The sequence below is a fragment of the Sceloporus undulatus genome, chromosome 8 (genome assembly GCF_019175285.1).
Source record: "Sceloporus undulatus isolate JIND9_A2432 ecotype Alabama chromosome 8, SceUnd_v1.1, whole genome shotgun sequence".
Classification (NCBI taxonomy): Eukaryota; Metazoa; Chordata; class Lepidosauria; order Squamata; family Phrynosomatidae; genus Sceloporus; species Sceloporus undulatus.
The window spans coordinates 18,485,314-18,503,546 of NC_056529.1; the positions used below are offsets into that span (position 1 = coordinate 18,485,314).

General features: G+C 42.6%; 1 protein-coding gene and 1 long non-coding RNA gene across 2 annotated transcripts in view; one reads left to right on the forward strand and one right to left on the reverse strand.

The window, feature by feature from the left end:
• Window positions 1-18,233, forward strand: part of CDH13 (cadherin 13) — a 651,716-nt gene that overhangs the window by 625,168 nt on the left and 8,315 nt on the right. Inside the window, exons 12-13 of the mRNA XM_042438290.1 lie at window positions 11,923-12,153; window positions 15,486-15,701. Coding sequence (XP_042294224.1) covers window positions 11,923-12,153; window positions 15,486-15,701 — 447 coding nt within the window. The remainder of the gene's footprint in view (window positions 1-11,922; window positions 12,154-15,485; window positions 15,702-18,233) is intronic.
• LOC121914677 overlaps window positions 1-18,233 on the reverse strand; it is a 52,966-nt gene that overhangs the window by 8,426 nt on the left and 26,307 nt on the right. Inside the window, exon 2 of the long non-coding RNA XR_006100559.1 lies at window positions 15,780-15,879. This is a non-coding gene — a long non-coding RNA (uncharacterized LOC121914677). The remainder of the gene's footprint in view (window positions 1-15,779; window positions 15,880-18,233) is intronic.

The following is an 18,233-nucleotide window of genomic DNA, read 5'->3' on the forward strand; positions in this document are numbered from 1 at the left end:
TGCAACCCAAATAACCAAGATGTTCTCCATCTCTTCAACCGTATTGGACTCAGCTTTAAAGACTTCCATATGGTAATGTCCACAGTTGGGATCCTTTCCTTTGGTCCTCACGCCATCCTATAGTTTTAATCCTAACCTTTACTTTTTTAAACAAATAACCTGAATTGTGTGACTATATCCTTGCAAAGGAATCTGGCACCTGCATACCGATCTGAACAATTTTCTGTATATGAGACAAGGTTGCAATTGCTTGTGAAGTGTTTGATTCCTTTCCTGCTGTTTCATCTTGATAGTCCTTTCATACAAGCTCTTAGATTCCCCCTTTATTGCCAACTGTGGAGCATACATACTCTTGCAACATGTCATTTTTAATCAAAGCATTTTTAAAAAGGGAGAAATGCCATCTTTGGGGTACATCCAGGGCTTCGCTTGGGCAACTGGTATGTCAGCTTGAGAACCATCATTGAATTTTTTCCCAAGTACCCTTTCAGTTCTTCTTTGTACTTCTTTTCTCAACAATATCAGCTGTGTGCGTATATATATACCTGTATACTGTATATATATATTAAAAGGAAGACAGAAAAGCAATCCATTGAGTTCACAGTGCAACCGTCACCTCTCTTAAAGGAAAAGAGAAGACTAAATGAGAGAACTGGGGGAGAAAAATCCAAGTCAAAGCTCAAGGTCACCAAGGTGACCGAAGGCCCAGAATGTGCTCTTAGATACACGGACGACGTGGATTCGGAATAAATTTTATTGTCTCCTACAGAGGAACTATAGACGTGACCTGGGTTGGAATACAAAGCATTGATCTGTTAAAATAAGAAAGTGTTTAAGTTTCCACTAACTTCTTTTCAAAAAAAGAAATCCATGGCTGTGCATAAAGCACAGCTTCCTGAATGGTTGGCCAGGGCACTTTTTATGAGGAGATCTTTGACATAGAGGCTACATGATGTTTGCAAGTGTAAATGTTCAATGGGAAGGGTCAAGCCGGCAGCTGGTCAGTGGTGTTGCATTAAATTGGATACCCACAAGTTCCTCAAATTAAGATACTTTCAAAGGGAGTGCAAGAGGTAAGGGCTCAAAATGTATTCAAATCCATTCTAATAGGCCTCTGTTGCTCTGTTATACTGGCTCTGTTTTGAGTTAGGTCTATCCACAACCAACCTGAGTCCAAATGAGGTCACACCATGCTTCCACTACTAACCTGACTTCCTGGCTCCCTTTCCATTATCATTTTCATAGCGGGTGGGGATTTGAAAACTCAGAAAACATGATGTGATAGAAGGCCAAATCTCATCATTTCCACCAAGAAACATAAACCTCACCACTACTTTTCTCCTTTACAGATCCCAGCAAGGCTGTGCTCCAGCTTTGGGAAGTAGAGTGTCTAAATCAAGGGAAGTAATAGTGCTCCTCTATTCTGTCTTAGTCAGGCCTCACCTGGAATACTGTGTCCAGTTTTGGCCACTACAATTCAAAAAGGATGTTGAGAAGCTGGAGCATGTCCAAAGGAGGGCCACCAAAATAGTGAAAGGTCTGGAAACCATACCTAATGAGGAGAGACTTGGGGAGCTGGGTATGTTTAGCCTGGAGAAGAGATGGTTAAGAAGTGATATGACAGCTCTGTTTAAGTATTTGAAGGGGTGTCACATTGAGGATGGAGCAAGCTTGTTTTCTGCTGAACAGGACCTGGAACAATGGATGCAGGAAAAGAGATTCCACCTAAACATTAGAAGGAACCTCCTGACAGTAGGAGCTGTTTGCTTCTCTTGGAGATTGTGGTGGAGTCTCCTTCCTTAGAGATCTTTAAACAGAGGCTGGATGACCATCTGTCAGGGATGCTTTGATTGTGATTTCCTGCATGGCAGAATGGGGTTGGACTAGATGGCCCTTGCAGTCTCCTCCAACTCTACAATTCTATGAATCTATTATTCTATAGGGTAAAGCTTGTCATCCATGTGGGCTAGTAGAAAGCAGATGAGGGTAAGGAAACCAGGAGTGGGTGTTTAGATAGAACCAAGAAGAGATCAGAGCAGCAGTCAACAGAAAGTTCAGCACTTTTCAGGCACTGGCAATGTGTGTGAGATTGCAAGATCAGCCGTTTATGCTCCTCAAGATTATTTTGGCTTCCGGCTATATGCTACAGCTTTAAGAAAAGTTCTATTATTCAGTCTATTAATGTGTTTGATTATTTTTCCCCATTCTTTTGTGTGAGATGATAATAGCACTAACTCTAAAATGGGTTTCCAGAATAATTTAGAAAGTCTGATTAAAGTTCTCCCCTCCAGACACACACACACCCCAATTGTCACTGATAAGACATTCTCATAGAAAAGGGATTTAGATAAACTTTTGTGACTATGTTAGCCAGAATCAACTAGAAGTTTGAAGTCTCTTATATAAATATGAAAAATGGTAATGGATGAAGGGTGAACTCAGGGTGAGGTGAAACGGACGAGTCAATGTTTTGCCAAAGGCGAGAAGTTCTTTTAAGAACAAGAGCAATAATGACACCTGTAAGAAAGGTTTAAAGCTCTATTGCCAACTGCACAGAAATGGTGATGATACGGAAAAACCTGTTGGACGATCTCACGTTCTCGGCTCGACAACTAGGAATCCTGGTTCAGCAACAGAGAAATCTCCTCTTACCCACAAGTACACAACATCACCACCCAAGTTTTGTGCTGAAGCTCCTTGAGCATTGCCCATTTCGTGTAAAGAAAATGGCTTTTTGCATGGATAAATGTGTTTTCCCTCTGCAGAATAATTCCTCTGCAAGACTTCAGACGTTTGGATATGGGGAGAATATTGCAGGGTAATTGCTTTGTTTTACACCAGGGAGAAAACTAGCGCAATTATTTGCCTTTGCATGCAAGGATGAAAGAGTTAAGGATTTGCATCCCTAGTACAAAGGCAGCAAATGCACAATTCCATGACCTTGTGCTGAATGTATCAATAGCAAGTACATTTCCATACCGCTTATCAGTGCACTTAAGCACTCCCTAAGTCGTTTACAATGTGTAAGCCAATTGCCCCCAACAAGCTGGGTACTCATTTTAGCAACCTATGGAAGCATGCAAGGCCAAGTCGGCCCTGAGCCCCTGGCTGGTATTGAACTCACAACTTTATGGTTTGTGAGTGAGTGGCTGCAGTACAGGCATTTAACCACTGCATCAACAGAGAATGTAGATGTGACGCGCTGAACAAAAATGTCCGCCTTTTTTCCATAAGGGTGCTTACATATCCCTAAGTCACCCAACAGGAGCCTGATCATTATATCTAGAGTAGTGATGTCCAAACTCTGGCCCTCCAGGTATTTTGGACTTCAGCTCCCAGAAGCCTCAGCAACCTTGGCCAATGGTCTGGGATGTTAGGAGCTGAAGCCCAAAACATCTGGAGGGCCAGAGTTTGGACATCACTGACCTAGAGTAAACCCACTGAATTAAAAGGATTTGCTTACTTGTTGTTCCACTGTTCAACAACTGCCCCAGTTGTGAGATCAGTGGGTCCCTATGCCATCTCTTCTCACTTGATGAGCCCAGGAGAAGTGGTGGCATGCTAAGCAGCTTCTGCAGTTATGGACGTGGCAGTGGCAGCTCTGGCGATAGGCTATCTCCTTTCCCTGTGCATGGTGAAGGGGGAAGGTGTGATGCCTGGCATGAGAACAGCTGATTTTCACCTTACCCAGGATCATAATCTTTTCCAGTGAATCATGCCATCTCATGATATGCCCAAAGTAGTGTAGCAGAAAACAGTGAGGTTAGAGACCTCAGAGATTTAAGGAAAGCGAGTCTATTTGGTTACGCCAGCGGGCCTTGCAAGAAAGAGCTTTCAAAACTTTGCAGAGCCCCGAATGAAGCGTTCTGAGCATTTTTATAGGAAACCCAGAAATACATCAAGCAGGTTCCCCCCTCCACTCTTGGCTAACTTACTTTCACAATGTTCAGCAAGCAAGTTGTTTACTGTGCTGGAATTGTTATGGAACGTAGCATAATGTTTATAGAACAGGCAGTTAGAAAGCTGAATGATCATAAGCATTGCTGAAAGACAGGCAAAAGGGAATTTAACATCATCATTTTTGCTTCTATAAGGTCTCAAGTAGCTATCTAGTCTGACCCCGAATAGCAATCATAGACAATTATTTAAAATGCATTTTCCCCGGCAACCTTTCAGGATTGATCCATATTTTTTTGCCAAGGTTACCACAATCTTGGTTAAGGAGGTAAAGAATATTCATATCTTCATCCTTGATGGGAAATAGTATGCCGAAGGAACCATATAAACAAAAATTGTCAACAGCCATGAGTGTTTCCATCACTTGCTGAGACGAGATGGACCAATACTTTTTCCCACTCAGTCAAAGCAAAAAATGCACAAATAACTACTATGGGCCCTTGATATCCATTGGTTTGGTTCCAGCCCCCCCCCCCCATGAATACCAAAATCCATGGATGCTCAAGTCCCATTAAATACAATGGCATAGTGAAATGAGGTCCCTTATATAAAATAGCAAAATCAAGGTTTGTTTTTTGGAATTTATATATTTTTGAATATTTTCAAGCTGTGGGTAGGTGAAGAAAAAAATCTGTGGAAATGGAGGAATGATTGCATTATGTTTTGCATAAAACTTCTGCAAACAGTCCTTCACAATTTTGTTTGCTGAAAAGTGCCGACGCATGCACAAAAATGTTAAAAATGAACAAAAACCTCATGCAATCTTGATAGGTTTCATTCTTTCTTGCAAAAAACTCAGGGAGCTGGGGATGTTTAGTCTGGAGAAGAGAAGGTTAAGAGGTGATATGATAGCTCTGTTTAAATACTTGAAGGGATATCACATTGAGGAGGGAGCAAGCTTGTTTTCGGCTGCTCCAGAGAACAGGACCCGGAACAATGGATGCAGGCTCCAGGAAAAGAGATTCCAGCTCAACATTAGGAGGAACTTCCTGACAGTAAGGGCTGTCCAACAGTGGAGTGGAGTAGAGTCTCTGTCTTTGGAGGTCTTTAAGCAGAAGTTGGATGGCCATCTGTCAGGGATACTTTGGTTGAGAGTTCCTGCATGGCAGAATGGGGTTGGACTGGATGACCCTTGCGGTCTCTTCCAACTCTATGATTCTACAGAGCTCAACACCTTGGATAGTGATTTTCATGTTCAGACTCAACTCTGGAGCGGATTTAACACTCACACTGCAATGAGACCCAAATGCTTCCTCTGGGATTAATCTATACCAGTGATGGCAAACCTATGGCACGCGTGCCAGAGGTGGCACTCAGAGCTCTCTCTGTGGGCACATGTGCCATTGTCCCAGCACAGAGTTTGCCTGAGTTTGTTACTAGAAAGCCAGAGGGACATGGCACTTTGCAATAAATAAAGTGGGTTTTGGGTTGCAGTTTGGGCACACGGCCTTGAAAAGGATCACCATCGCTGATCTATACTCTATGTATTTAACAAAAGGTGGAGGGGGGGCACCTTAAAGCTATTTTTATTTGCCATTTATAACCTCTATTTTCCATATACTGCGACAGAATGAATAATGTGAATCTAGTATACTTAGCTGGGTGTTTAATTCAGCCTTAACTGTATCCATTTATCTCTGGCTTCTTTTGTGATGTCCCTCCTTCTCCCCCAGCAAAGTTGTTAACAATTTTCAGTTTATGGCCTTGACATTTGCTTGTTTTTCTTTTGAAATTCGGGTGTATTTTGAGTAATTGGTTATAAATAATACACGGGTATAAATAATACACAGCAGCCATAAGTCACGAGAACGGACTAGAGATCATTTTTCATTCCTCATACTGTATTAACCAAAGGATCTTTAAAACGTGTAGAAAAGGGTGACAAGTAAACAAGACAGAATAAATAAAAAACCTTATATCTGTAGTTGGAAAAATAAGTCCATCTTTGCAATGTGATTGAGTTCTTTTTTCAAAAATGGTGGGGAAAAGAAAATAATTCCTATCATTAATATAAGATAAAGAGGACAGAGAACCCCAATAGTCTGGGAATGAAATGCACTGAATTAAAGATAGTGTTTTAATTAAGTGCACAAAAGGGTGACTTTTCAGCTCATATTTCAAATGCTCCACTGTCTTTTCATCCATTCTCCTCTCTCTGAACTTGGCTTCATAATGTATCAAGAACAAAAGGAAACGTATAGAAGGCTCCCTTTTTTGAAAATTCAATTAGTCCAGCAATAAGTGCGAAAATGATTTCTTTCTCATTAAAAGGAATTCAGTCCTCAGCACATGTGATACAAGAGAGAGAGAGAGACAAACACACAGGCATCTTGACAATCCTGCCTTTGTTATGCGCTTACATGTCTGTAACAGACGAAGTGTCACTATTAGGAGAATTTATCATCTTAACAAGTAATCTTTTATTACAGTTACTGTTTTCTCAGATCTAAAAAAAGGAACATGTTAATTTTGCTTTCCTTTCAGCCTTCAGTCTTTTCCTTTTCTGCCATTTCAAAGATGAGGTGATGTCCCAGAACTTGGGAAAGAGTTTTCTTTCTTTCTTTGGCATACCAAGTTGCAGCATGGCTTGTGCTTGCCTAGCATAAATCTGCAGGGCGTGGGTTGTACTTGTGGTCCCTTCTAGCTCTATGATTCTATGATTCTATGGCGGGTTATGGACCAGCCGTTTGGGGCAGCCTGCACCCGCCCCTTTCCCCGGTGTATCGGGGCCTCAGCTGCCAGAACGGTAGCTTCCAAGGCCCTGATCCGCTGCTTTTCAGGCCACGGGGAAGTGGCAAAAGACCGCTTCCCCACGGCCTGGAAAGGGGTGTCCTTGGGGCTTCAAGGGGAGGAGGAGAAAGGGGACCCTTGGCCCCTTTCTCCTCTGCATCGCTGGCACAGCCATCTAAAGGCTGCGCCTAGTGACGCAAACGGCAAAAGGAGCTCCATTTTGGAGCTCCTTCTGTGGCCGGGGAAAGGGCGCACTATGTGCCCTGGCACGGCGTGATGACATCACGTCCACCCCACCCCATATAGAGGCGGTGCGCTCATGACGCCGTAATGACAGCACCACCATTTTGTACGGACTCAGTCCGTATTAGGGTTAGGGGTGTCCGGAAAGGACACCTCTTCCTAACCCTAGTACGGACCCAGTCCGTACTTTAAGGCCCGTGTGTAACGGGCCATAGTAATCTCTGCATACAGACTTATGTATCAGGAGGGCTATACTGTCGTGTTGAGTGACAACAGTGTGCAACCAAATATGAAACCTAATGTACAAGCAAATGCCTTCACAACCAAATATACATCTCTGCTTCAGCAACCTTGAAGGCATTCCACATTAACCAATGATGATGATGATGGTGGTGGTGGTGGTGGTGATCATCATCATCATCATCATCTTCATCTTCATTATCATCATCATCATCATCATCCAACTTCTTCTTTAGAGGAATGTATGCCAGCACAAGACATCAAGAGGATTAGACCCTATTGTTATTAGTCTCGATTTGGGTTGAACCATTGAATTCATGAATGGGATACAGTGGCTTAGTGGTTAAAATGCCAATTCTGATGATTGGAAGATCACAAGGTTGGCAGTTCGAGGCCGGAGTGCTGCATGATGGAGTGAGCTCCCATCACAAGTCCCAGCTTCTGCCAACCTAGCAGTTAGAAAGCATGCAAATGCAAATAGATAGATAGGTACCACTTCTCAATGAGAAGGTAACAGAGTTCGGTGCAATCATGCTGGCCATATGACCACCAGAGCAGTCCTCAGACAACACTGGCTCTTTGGCATAGAAACAGAGATGAGCACTATACAGCTAAAGTCACTCTAGGAAAGATGATTTGGAAAATTGCCTGTGCCACACACAGGTCAGGCAGTTTTGCAAGCCAGCCTTTCCAAGCCACATTTTGAACTGAAGACCTTGCCCTCTCCTGAAAAAGCTGGTGACTTGGAGTCAACAGCCTTCTTGGATAAATAAGGACCATGGAGACTCTCCCTTCCTTTCTTCACAGTAAAGCATCTGTGGCTTTTATACTTCCTAGAAAACCATGCTGAGGCTTACATCAGTGTCATTATGCTGGTGCAGTTTCACAACAGGATCATGGCCACAATCCTCCTCCTCTCCCCCCCCCCCTTTAATGAATGGAAGAATAACTGCAAATACTGCTCATCAATGGCAAAGATATTTGAATTGGGAGGGGAGGGTTACTCTTACTTTATTTTACTTCTGAGAGCAATCGCCTGGAAAAAGTTATGAGACACCATACTTTTCGCTTGTATATAAGGTCCTTGGATTAACTTTGGAAAGTGACAGAAAGTTATTACCACCTGTCAGCTCTTTGTTGACCTAAGGGGAATGAGGTGCTGGTCTGAGTTTTGCTCCGGGAAGACAGGTACCTGCGGAAAGATTGCTTCGAGCAGCACCTTCCGAGATCTCTTTTCAACATGAGAGCAAAAGGTTGCACCAACTGCATGGTGTATAAACTACCCTCTTGGCCTTTCTGTCTGATTACATCCAGCCAAGCTGCCAAAGTACACTGGCTGTCAGTTGGATGAACTCGGCATCGCCACTGTTTCACATTTTCATATGCAAAGCCCATGCAACACTTTCCAACCTCCCATTAAAATAGAATTAAACAGTTTGCATTATAAAACGTATTAAAATAAGTTACAATTTAAAACAGTGATAAATAAACAGACAAAGAATAATAAGACAGCAAAACAGCAGCAAGATCAATACATTACTTTTTCCTTTTTGGTAATCACGCATCCATTCAGGAAAGGCTTGCTGGAAAAGATCCCTCTTAACAGCTTTTTTAAAGCTGTTTAAGGTGGTTATGTGACGGATCTCATCCGGCAAGCCGTTCCATAATCTGGAAGCGATGGCTGAGAAGGTCCTCTGGGCAGTTATAGACAACCTAGTTTTTATTGGTTGTAGCAAATTTCTCCCAGAGGAGCTGAGTGTGCTGCACTGATACTACAAAGCTTCTCCTAGAGCATGCCTAGCACATCCCCCTTTTCAGTGTGGCTGCCTGCATTCCCATCCCAGCAGCCATTTCAATGTCAGTGGAGATTTGAGGGAGCAGCAGAGATGTGTCCAGCATCCTTTTAGCTTGGGGAAATAGTTGAGGTGGAAATAACTGCTCAGGAGTGGACAAATGCAAGAGCGGGTGGGAACTGTTTCCGGTGATGTATTCAAGTCTTTTACACCAAGTCCCAAGTCTGCCACTTGAAGTCTGGGAGCCAATTTTTAACAGACAAAAAGGAGGAGGTGGTGTGAGCATGTCAATAGTTCAGTAACTAGACAATCAAAATGACATACTGTGTGTGTGTGTATACACATACTGTGTGACCCTGTGTGTGTAAGGAGTCCCATGTTAATCTGTGTATTGTCAGGTCAGCATTCTCTGAAGATGCCAGCCACAGATGCTGGCGAAACGTCAGGAATACACTCTTCTAGAGCATTGCCACATAGCCCAAAAAACCCCACAAAAAACTATGGATGCCAGCCATGAAAGCCTTTGACTTCACAATCAAAACGACGTGTACAAAGTTGGGGGGTAAATTCTCAGAGAGACACAGCAAATGTGTTAGGTGATGGGTTTCAGGGGGAATGATTCTTCTAAAACCGTGGAGATAGTCTTCTGAGTATACCTCACCTCCCACTCGTTGCCTAATGCATTTTCTCTTTCTGGATGAAGTTGGACCAGAAAGTCAGTTTCTAAAAAATATACAAGTTTCGAGTCATGTTGCGTCGAGTCGAATCAGTGCCTCATTTATTGCCAATTTGAATCCAAGTCAAGTCACTTAACAACTTGAGTCTGAGTCCAGTCTGAGTTGATCAACTTGAGTCTACATCACTGACCATTCCCTCCCTCACTCCTTCGGTGGGCTGCCATATTTCAGTATGCTAGAAATGATGTAAAACCATTTCCATGTGCCATTTTGGCAAATATTTGACCACATTTTTTGTTCCTAATTTGCAGCCATTTGGAAGTGTTTGGGGCCTATTTGAGGGGGTGAAAAAGTCACCTAAAACATCAATGCAAAGAAAGAAGGAGAGAGAGGGGGGAGGTCTGGAGACTTTGAGGGACACTTCAGAGTCTTTGTTTTGGAATCCTAAGAGCCACATGCAGCCCATACTCTGCACTTTGTCCTCCCCTCCTTTATTTATTTAGAGTATGCATACCCTTTTCTTCAGCCACAAAGGCTCCCAGAATGGCTCAGAATACATCCTTTGCCTGGATAGACAGTGTCAGGCATCCTTAGGGAGCTGCCAATGGTCCTTGGGCTGACTTTATTGCTTTGAATCCAAATAAAGGAAAATAACTAGATGCATCTCTAAACTTTCTGCTGCTCTCCACTGAGAGAGCTGTCATGGGAGCGGGGGCACTGTCACACTAAAAATAGTGCATTGGTGGGAGGTGGGTTGTTGCATGATCAGAACAGAATTAAGACCTCTGCAGTGACTTAAAAAAAGTAGATTATGATAATGTAAGTTGGAAGTATGCCATCCGAAGTCACCAATGGGATGCCAGCCTTGTCTAGTCACACTGTAAAAACCAACACAAGTTTCCATTTGGCAGACACTGCTGATGAAGTGGGCTGCAGCCGGAAAAAGCTGGCATCAAACAACACATGTTAGTGCTGAAGGTGCCACTAGACCCGTTGTCATTTCTGCTGAAGTCAATTTCTGATGGAGATTGGAATCACTGTTTCCACAGATTACTATCTCCACAGTTAACAATTTCATAGTGTGATACATAGGGATGAGTAACTATGGATAGCCTATTTCCAAGCAGATTGAGAAGTGGGTGCGTCGGAAATGGTACTGACTCAGATGACTCTACAGCTTACTTTAAAAAGAAACCCTGTCTATCAATGTTTTGTGTGGGTACATTTTTCTAAAAGTGTGTACTCAACCGTCACCATAGGTCAAGTGTGCATACAATTCCAAGCAGGCTAGAATCATGTCTGTTCCATATGCTGACATAAACCCCAGTTATGTTAGCATATGTACTGCAAAGGCCATTATTGGGAGATGTAGTACTTTATCCTAGGATGCTACAGAAGCCAAGTATGATGGTGGAGATGGTAACTCAATGTTGGGCATTTGTGCGCATTTTTAAAAACGTTCTATTCTTTTGTGCTCATTTTTAATGGATGGCTGTCATGAGTGGCATTTTAGAAACAGATTTCTGTCCAAGGCCATGTTCTGGTCCATCTTTTCTTCTGAGGGGTGTACTGTAGATTGGTTTAGCATACATCAACTTGTAGGCCAAACAATGGCCCACTCATCTTTCCAAATAAGAAACAGCAGGGCATAAAAAACAATTGTTGTAGTTACAGAAGTAAAGAGATTTCATTGTTGTTGATCAAGTCAAGGAAAAGTGTCGCTGGTCCAGAAAACCATGCCTGGTTAACCTCCATATCAAATCCATTGCAAATCTTCAATAAGAGAAATCAAAGGGTCAACTCTGCATCACCTGGTTAGTTAATTCTGCTTGAGATTTATAGAGCACAAAGCTTAATCATGTTTTACATATCTTGAATTTGTACATCAAATTGGCTGCGGGATAGTCCTTGTGAGGTGAGTCCACCATCAATTCCAGGATGTATAAAATTACTCTGCAGGAGCATAGTAGGAGTTACTTCTGAGTAACCAGGCATGAGTGCGCACTATTAGCCCACAGATTCTAAACCACAAGACAGCATTTTCTATTTTATTTACTTATTTACTGCTTGGTCAGTTTTTATTTCAGTTGCGAGAAATGGAACACACTGGTGTTGAAAATAATTCATATAAAGGAGTTGTTGGGCTGCAAATAATGTCTCCGGATTCTCATCTGTTCAAGATCTATAGCCTTGCAGTATGAGTGTCTTGATTCTGCATACATAATCAATGTGTACACTGTATGCAAATGTCCAATTCATAAAGTCTGTGACTTTTTCCATAGGTAGCCCTCCGGCAACGGGCACAGGGACATTGCAAATTACACTGGAAGATGTTAATGACAATCCGCCCTCCCTTTATCAAACGGTATCAAGCGTCTGCGAAGACATGAAAGATGTGAAGGTCATCCTTGGCGCCTTAGATAAGGATATTCACCCAAATACAGAGCCATTCAAATTTGAGTTGAGCAAACAGTCTGGTCAAGATAAAGTATGGAAAATCACCAGAATCAACAGTAAGTCCATCAGAAATAATAGCACTTCTAATCTTCCATTTTCGTTCTCTGCTCTTCTTTCTTCTTTCCGTGCCTTTTATCTCTGCACACTTTTGTTCAGTAAAACTAGTCGTGATTAGACTTTTGGTATGGTTTTGATGTTCCCTGCAGTTAGCATGGCCCATTAGAGCTGCAGAATGTGTTGCCCTCCAAAGGGTCTTGAACTGAAAATCCCATCAAACCTAGCCAGCATAAACAATGGTGAAGGGTGCTGGGAGTTGCAGTCTATCTAGACTCACATATGCCACATCCTTATATTACATCCATAGATGTAAACCTCCATAGAACCAAAATTGGGCCTGTCTTGAGCTACCAGCAGAATTCCATAGGATGGCACTATGACAGTTAAAGCAGTGCCAAACTGCATTAATTCTGCAGTGTGGCGGCAGCCTCAGAGAAGGTGTATCCCCATAGGCAAAGGCGAAATGATCACAGCAGGGCAGAAAGCACTAGAGAGACCCAGTGGATCACAATGTTGATGTCGTCATTTTGCACCTGGCTATGGATACACAGCTAGATGCTTCTCCAAGCCTGCCTCCTCATTGCAAAGTATGGAATGGATATATGGGGTAGCTAGGAGTGGATAAGTTACAATAAGTCAGAGGGGTTGTAAGTATTGAAAAAGGAGGAAGGACATACCAACCTCAACAGTGTCCCAAAAAGGACACTGGCACACATCATGATGTCCCTAACAGAATTCTAGTCATAGTGTAGACTTGAAACTAATGGAAGGTGTTAAGAAATAGCTAGTTACCATTGTTTAAACAGGTCCAGCAGATTTTATAACAAGCTTGATCTAATCAAAGAAAAGCCAGATTTTGGTGGTGTCAGACATCTCTGACACACATGATGTTACGCTTCCTTGAAAGGAAACCGTTGTGGGACTCTATTTCCAAAGCAGAGTTCATAAAGAAGAGCTAGTTGAAAGGGACCCACCATCCATTATTTCTGCTTACACAGTACCTAGTTCAGGTGAATCCATCTGTTTATGGGATTTCTTGATTGTGTGAATGCGGTGCATCAGTTTCCATGAATGAAAGGCAGAGGAATTGTTCTGATTGTGATCTCCCCACATGGAAGACTTATGTGGTCTGCTATGGATGTGTGGCAATAATTCAAGTAGTACCTTCTACATCCTGGCATCTTCCAGGTGTGTTGTACTGTAACTCCCATCACCCATCAACTAAAATGGTTAGTGGGGATGACTGGCATTATAATACAACAGGTGCCAAGCTGAGAAAGGCTACACTATCACAAAGAGAAGAAAAACATTGAGCAAAACTGTACAAAGAACTTGGATCCATCAGAAAAGTGTAAGCATCCTTCAGCAAGAAAACTTTGTTTCAAAACATTTAGCTGCTTCTGGGATTTGTGTTTGCCTCTAACGAAGAAACAGAAACAAAGATCCCTCATTGAAGATGTGCAGGTTTTCTGTTCCATTCTGCTGTATAGCACTGAGCATCTTAAGTTCATTTAAACACAGGCCTAACATGTTGGTGAACCATGTGAAGAGAGTCCAACTAAATTTAGGTCACAGCAAAGAGACAGGCTCTGGAAATTTTTAGATGCTGTTGTTGAAAGCACTGCCTGCAGCCATAACACTCAAATCCTGGCCAAAGTCTCCTTGATGGACTTCAATATTCGCCGAGACACAAAGCTATCCAAAACTTTAACTCAACGAAGTCAAGAGACTGACAGATTTCTGCTGGGCAAAGTTGCTTGCAAAATACCCTTTATTTAATTGGCACCAAAAGTTATGCCTAGTGTTTGAAAAGTATTGAATACTGTTCCCTTGATGTGAGTGGGAATTTTGCCATGTCTTCAATGGAAAATGAGTGCCCCAAGGGGATAGCGTTGACTCAGTACATTGCAGTAATTCCAGACAATGGGATAACTAGCACACCTGCTGATTTCGATTCACAAGAAATTATAGGTCTGGAGGAGTGTTGTCTGGCATGTGTTTCTTTCTGTTAGATCCCAACCTCAGAATGAGATTTTCTTCTTGTTCCTTTGTGACTGCAAATATAGTCCTGTCCTTGATAAGAGTTTTAGAAATTGTTCAAGAACAGCCTTCATTACGTGATTTTTGAAAGTTGTTCAGTGGAACAGCTCCAACAACAGGTGCTCCAGAAATCTGGGCCTTGGGAATTATAACGTGAAATGAACAGGCTCTTACAATCCATCAAATTTCACCCTTCTCTAAATGTTGAAGTCCACTTTTTGGAGCTTTAAATATATCCAAATACAGAAATTTGAAATTTCAATACATATGAAATTTGGATTTTCAAAGGAAATACAGTCAGCCCTCCTCAAAGGCAAGCTTGCCTTCCGCCACTTTGAGTTTATGCAGAAGGCAAGTCCCATTAGAAGTAATGAGGTGTGTACCTGCGCCATACGCCCTGCACCCCGCCACAAGCATCTGTCTCATTATTTCCTATGGGGCTTGAGCATACACTCATTTCCACATATGCAGGGGAGTCTGGAACAGTTCCCCCGCATATAGGGGGGCGGACTGTATATATTTAAATTTGTAAGAGAATAGATGCTTCAATATGGGGGTGAGGAGAATCACAGTACAGTACATCTTTTAAGCCATTAGGTTGTGGAAGTTCCCTTTTCAACAAAGTTGTCCTTCATCAGTCCATCTGATAAGCTAGACTTAGTCTATGAAAGCTTATGCTACCACCTTCTTTTTCTCATTTAGTCTCAAAGGTGTTACAAGATCCCATTGCATCTAAACCATTTGGTTGTGGAAGGCTGTCTTACAATAAACATAGAAGCAGTGGATGTTGGTGGTTTCCAAAATGAAACTTGGAGTTTTCATCCAAAGTTTCCATGAGTTACCCAGGGGTGCAGCTGGCGGGAGGCAAAAGGAAGCTATTGCCTCTCCCACATAAGAATTCTAACCACTAATGAAATTTTCAAAGGTAGTATGTCATTCCTTTAATACAGTGATGGCTCCCAAATCCTGGCCTTCCAGGTGTTTTGGACTTCAGCTCCTAGAATCCCAGACCATTGGCCAAGATGACTGAGGCTTCTGGGAGCTGAGGTCCAAAACACATGGAAAACCAGAGTTTGGGAATCACTGTGTTTAATATAACTTGTCCAAGATCACCCAGTGGGTTTTTATGGCTGGGGGGAGTTTCAAATCCTGGTCTTCCAGAGTCTTAGCCCAGCATTTCAATGGCAACACCAGACTGCCTCAATAGCACTTGACACCATTTGATAAGAATGTTGCTATGTTGTTTGTTTTTTTCAAAAATCCCTAACCATTCCCTCCTTATTTCTCGTAGATACCCATGCCCAAGTCATCCTGCCTCAAAACTTGAAGAAAGCCAACTACAACATCCCTATTTTGGTGACAGATTCTGGGAAACCTCCTCTAACTAACAGTACAGAACTGAAAATCCAGGTGTGCTCCTGCACGAAATACAAATTTGACTGCAGCGCATCATCCACCCTTCACGTCAGCCTGGTCCTAGCCTTCACTTCGCTCTTCAGTTTATTTTGTAAGTTTCCCTGACAATCGCTCATGACATTCATAATCATACTTAAGGGAAACCCTGGAAGAGAAAAAGGAACCTTACCTTGGGAAGGCTTTAGCTCTTGGAATCCTCCACCATTATGGCTGATGGCAAGCAAACCCAGCTCTTAAGACAGGTTGCCTTGGTTCTTTTGTCCAAGCCTCTGGAATGGAAAAAAGTGGGGAAAATTCAGTAATTCAGAAAATAAATATTGGCTTCAGGTCTGAGCTTTCAACTCCCTCTCCACACAGTGCACCTCTTTCCTATATCAGTCTCTTCCCCAACAAATGAGTTACTTGGCCATAACAACCTACAATTATGAGTCAGTCAGGGGCAGTACAGACGGGTGGCTAGAAGTGGCCTCTTCCTGCCCTGATCAGTGCTGCGGTACCTATCCGCGCCCCAAAAGAAGCTGCTCTGGCAGCTTCCTAAAACAGGCATCACGATGCACTTGTGCACCATGATGACGCTCCTTCTGGCCAGTGTCGTTTGGGTGCTGCACCCAGTGCACGGCATCATGGTGTGCACAATGTGGACAGGTGTGCGGCATATTGGCAGTGGAGCATGTGAATGCTCCTCCCTAGTTCATCCCTAGTACGCAGTCAGGTTGGCACAAAGTGCCAGTCTGTACTTCTCCGCAATCATTTATTAATGCTTAGATCAAAGGTCATTCACATATAAAGTGTTAAAATACAATACAGCATCCCAATAAATATTGACCTAGTAGCCTAGTGGATATTGACTCCAAGTTATATACTAAATATTTGCTAAATAAATTGAAGTACCAGGAAACTACTAATCATGTCATTCACCCTGAACAGGGGGGCTTTAGGAATGGACAAGGTACTACTGACCATTGTTTGACTCTTTATTTTTTTTAGCCCAATATAGTCCTACCGACTATGAGCGTGTCTACATTTGCCAAAAGTATTGCTCCGGAGTATTCTGGGACCAAGTTCCATTTGAATCCCCCCTTACCAGCTGCAGCAAAACATGGCAACAATTTCTTCCCATGTGGTCGCTGTGATCTGGCTAGCACCACCACTCAGGTACAAGTTGCTCTGAGGTCAAAATATGATGTCCAGCCAGACCCCAGAATGACTTGTGCCCATAGATTGACTCAGCAGTGATACTCATAGAGACCACATGGGAAGGTCCAGTCATCACTGTCTTTTGCGCTGGGTTTTCTGGAAAACCCAGAACAACAGCTAAGTCTTTTTTAACGCAGGGCAAGGGGTGGAAACCCTAGATTGGGTCCAGGTTTTGTGTGAACAACCCAGACCCAATTTGGGGGTTTGGGGCTGTATATAGTGTAAACAATATACAGCCAGCCCAGGGAGAACTCAGGGTATATAAGTAATGTAGACAAACCCTATGAGTTACCATTTTCAATTATCAATGTGAAAGAACAATAGCTAAATATGTTTGCAGTTACTGCAACCTTATCATTGCTTAGCCTCCGCGGACGCTAAAGAAAGAGGACTGCTTAAGAAATTTAAACACTCGATTTTGCTACGCAGCCAAAAGTTGCCCATTTCACTTCTGGGTTTTTCAATTCCACATGCCAAGGTGTTCGTTTTATCACCGCCATTAACTTCAGCATAATCTCTTCTGCAGTCCAAATATTTATCAGAATAATCAAAGATTATGATGCCATAAAAAAACCTACGAGGCCCTTAATGTGCACTGAACAGATGAAATGTCCCCATTGCTGGTGGCAAAGTTATTGGCTTAATTTTGCAACAACCAAAATCTCTTACTTCTTTAGCTTCGTTCTCAGTGCTTTTGCTTTATGAGACACTTCTGCATGGGAGGTAAATCCCTCCATCAAATGAGGAAGGGTTCCCACCCTCTTTTTCTGTTTCTTATGCCAAATTTTGTGCATACGTGTGTACGTTTGACAATCTGGAGTGGGCACAAATAATGCAATGAGAGAACTATTCAGTACAACTGCAGCCCCACCATGAATCTCTCAACAGAACAAAAACATCTTGATATTATCATTTAAATGAGGCAATTATTATCTAAGCTTGGAATATGTGCCTGTTCAGGAAGTCACTGAAATGATATGTGGTTGGATTTCCCCCCCCCCTCCCCATTTTTGAATGACTGAATTTAATGGCTCTGACAAAATGCAGTATGGCAGACTGCTGCCACAATGCATATGCAGCTGCTTGCCTGTATTAAAAGAGGTGGGAAATTCCAGCTTTTTCAGCTATCAGCATTGCCATTCGACACATTCGTAGAGTCCGATGCATATCAGAAACCCCCTGATGATGTCCGGTCATGCATTAAGAGCCCATAGCACATTGGGGATTGTAGCGCATCGGTCCCGATTTGTTTCAGTCTTGATGCACATCAGTCACTTTGCTGGCTCTGCTATGCAGTTACGTATCAACAGCCCTCTACCAAATACAGATGTTACAGCATTGCCCAATTCTATCTCCTGAAGACATAAGTCTGCTTTTGAAAACATAAGACCCCTGTCCCCAACAGAATTCTGGCCATTTGCAAGAA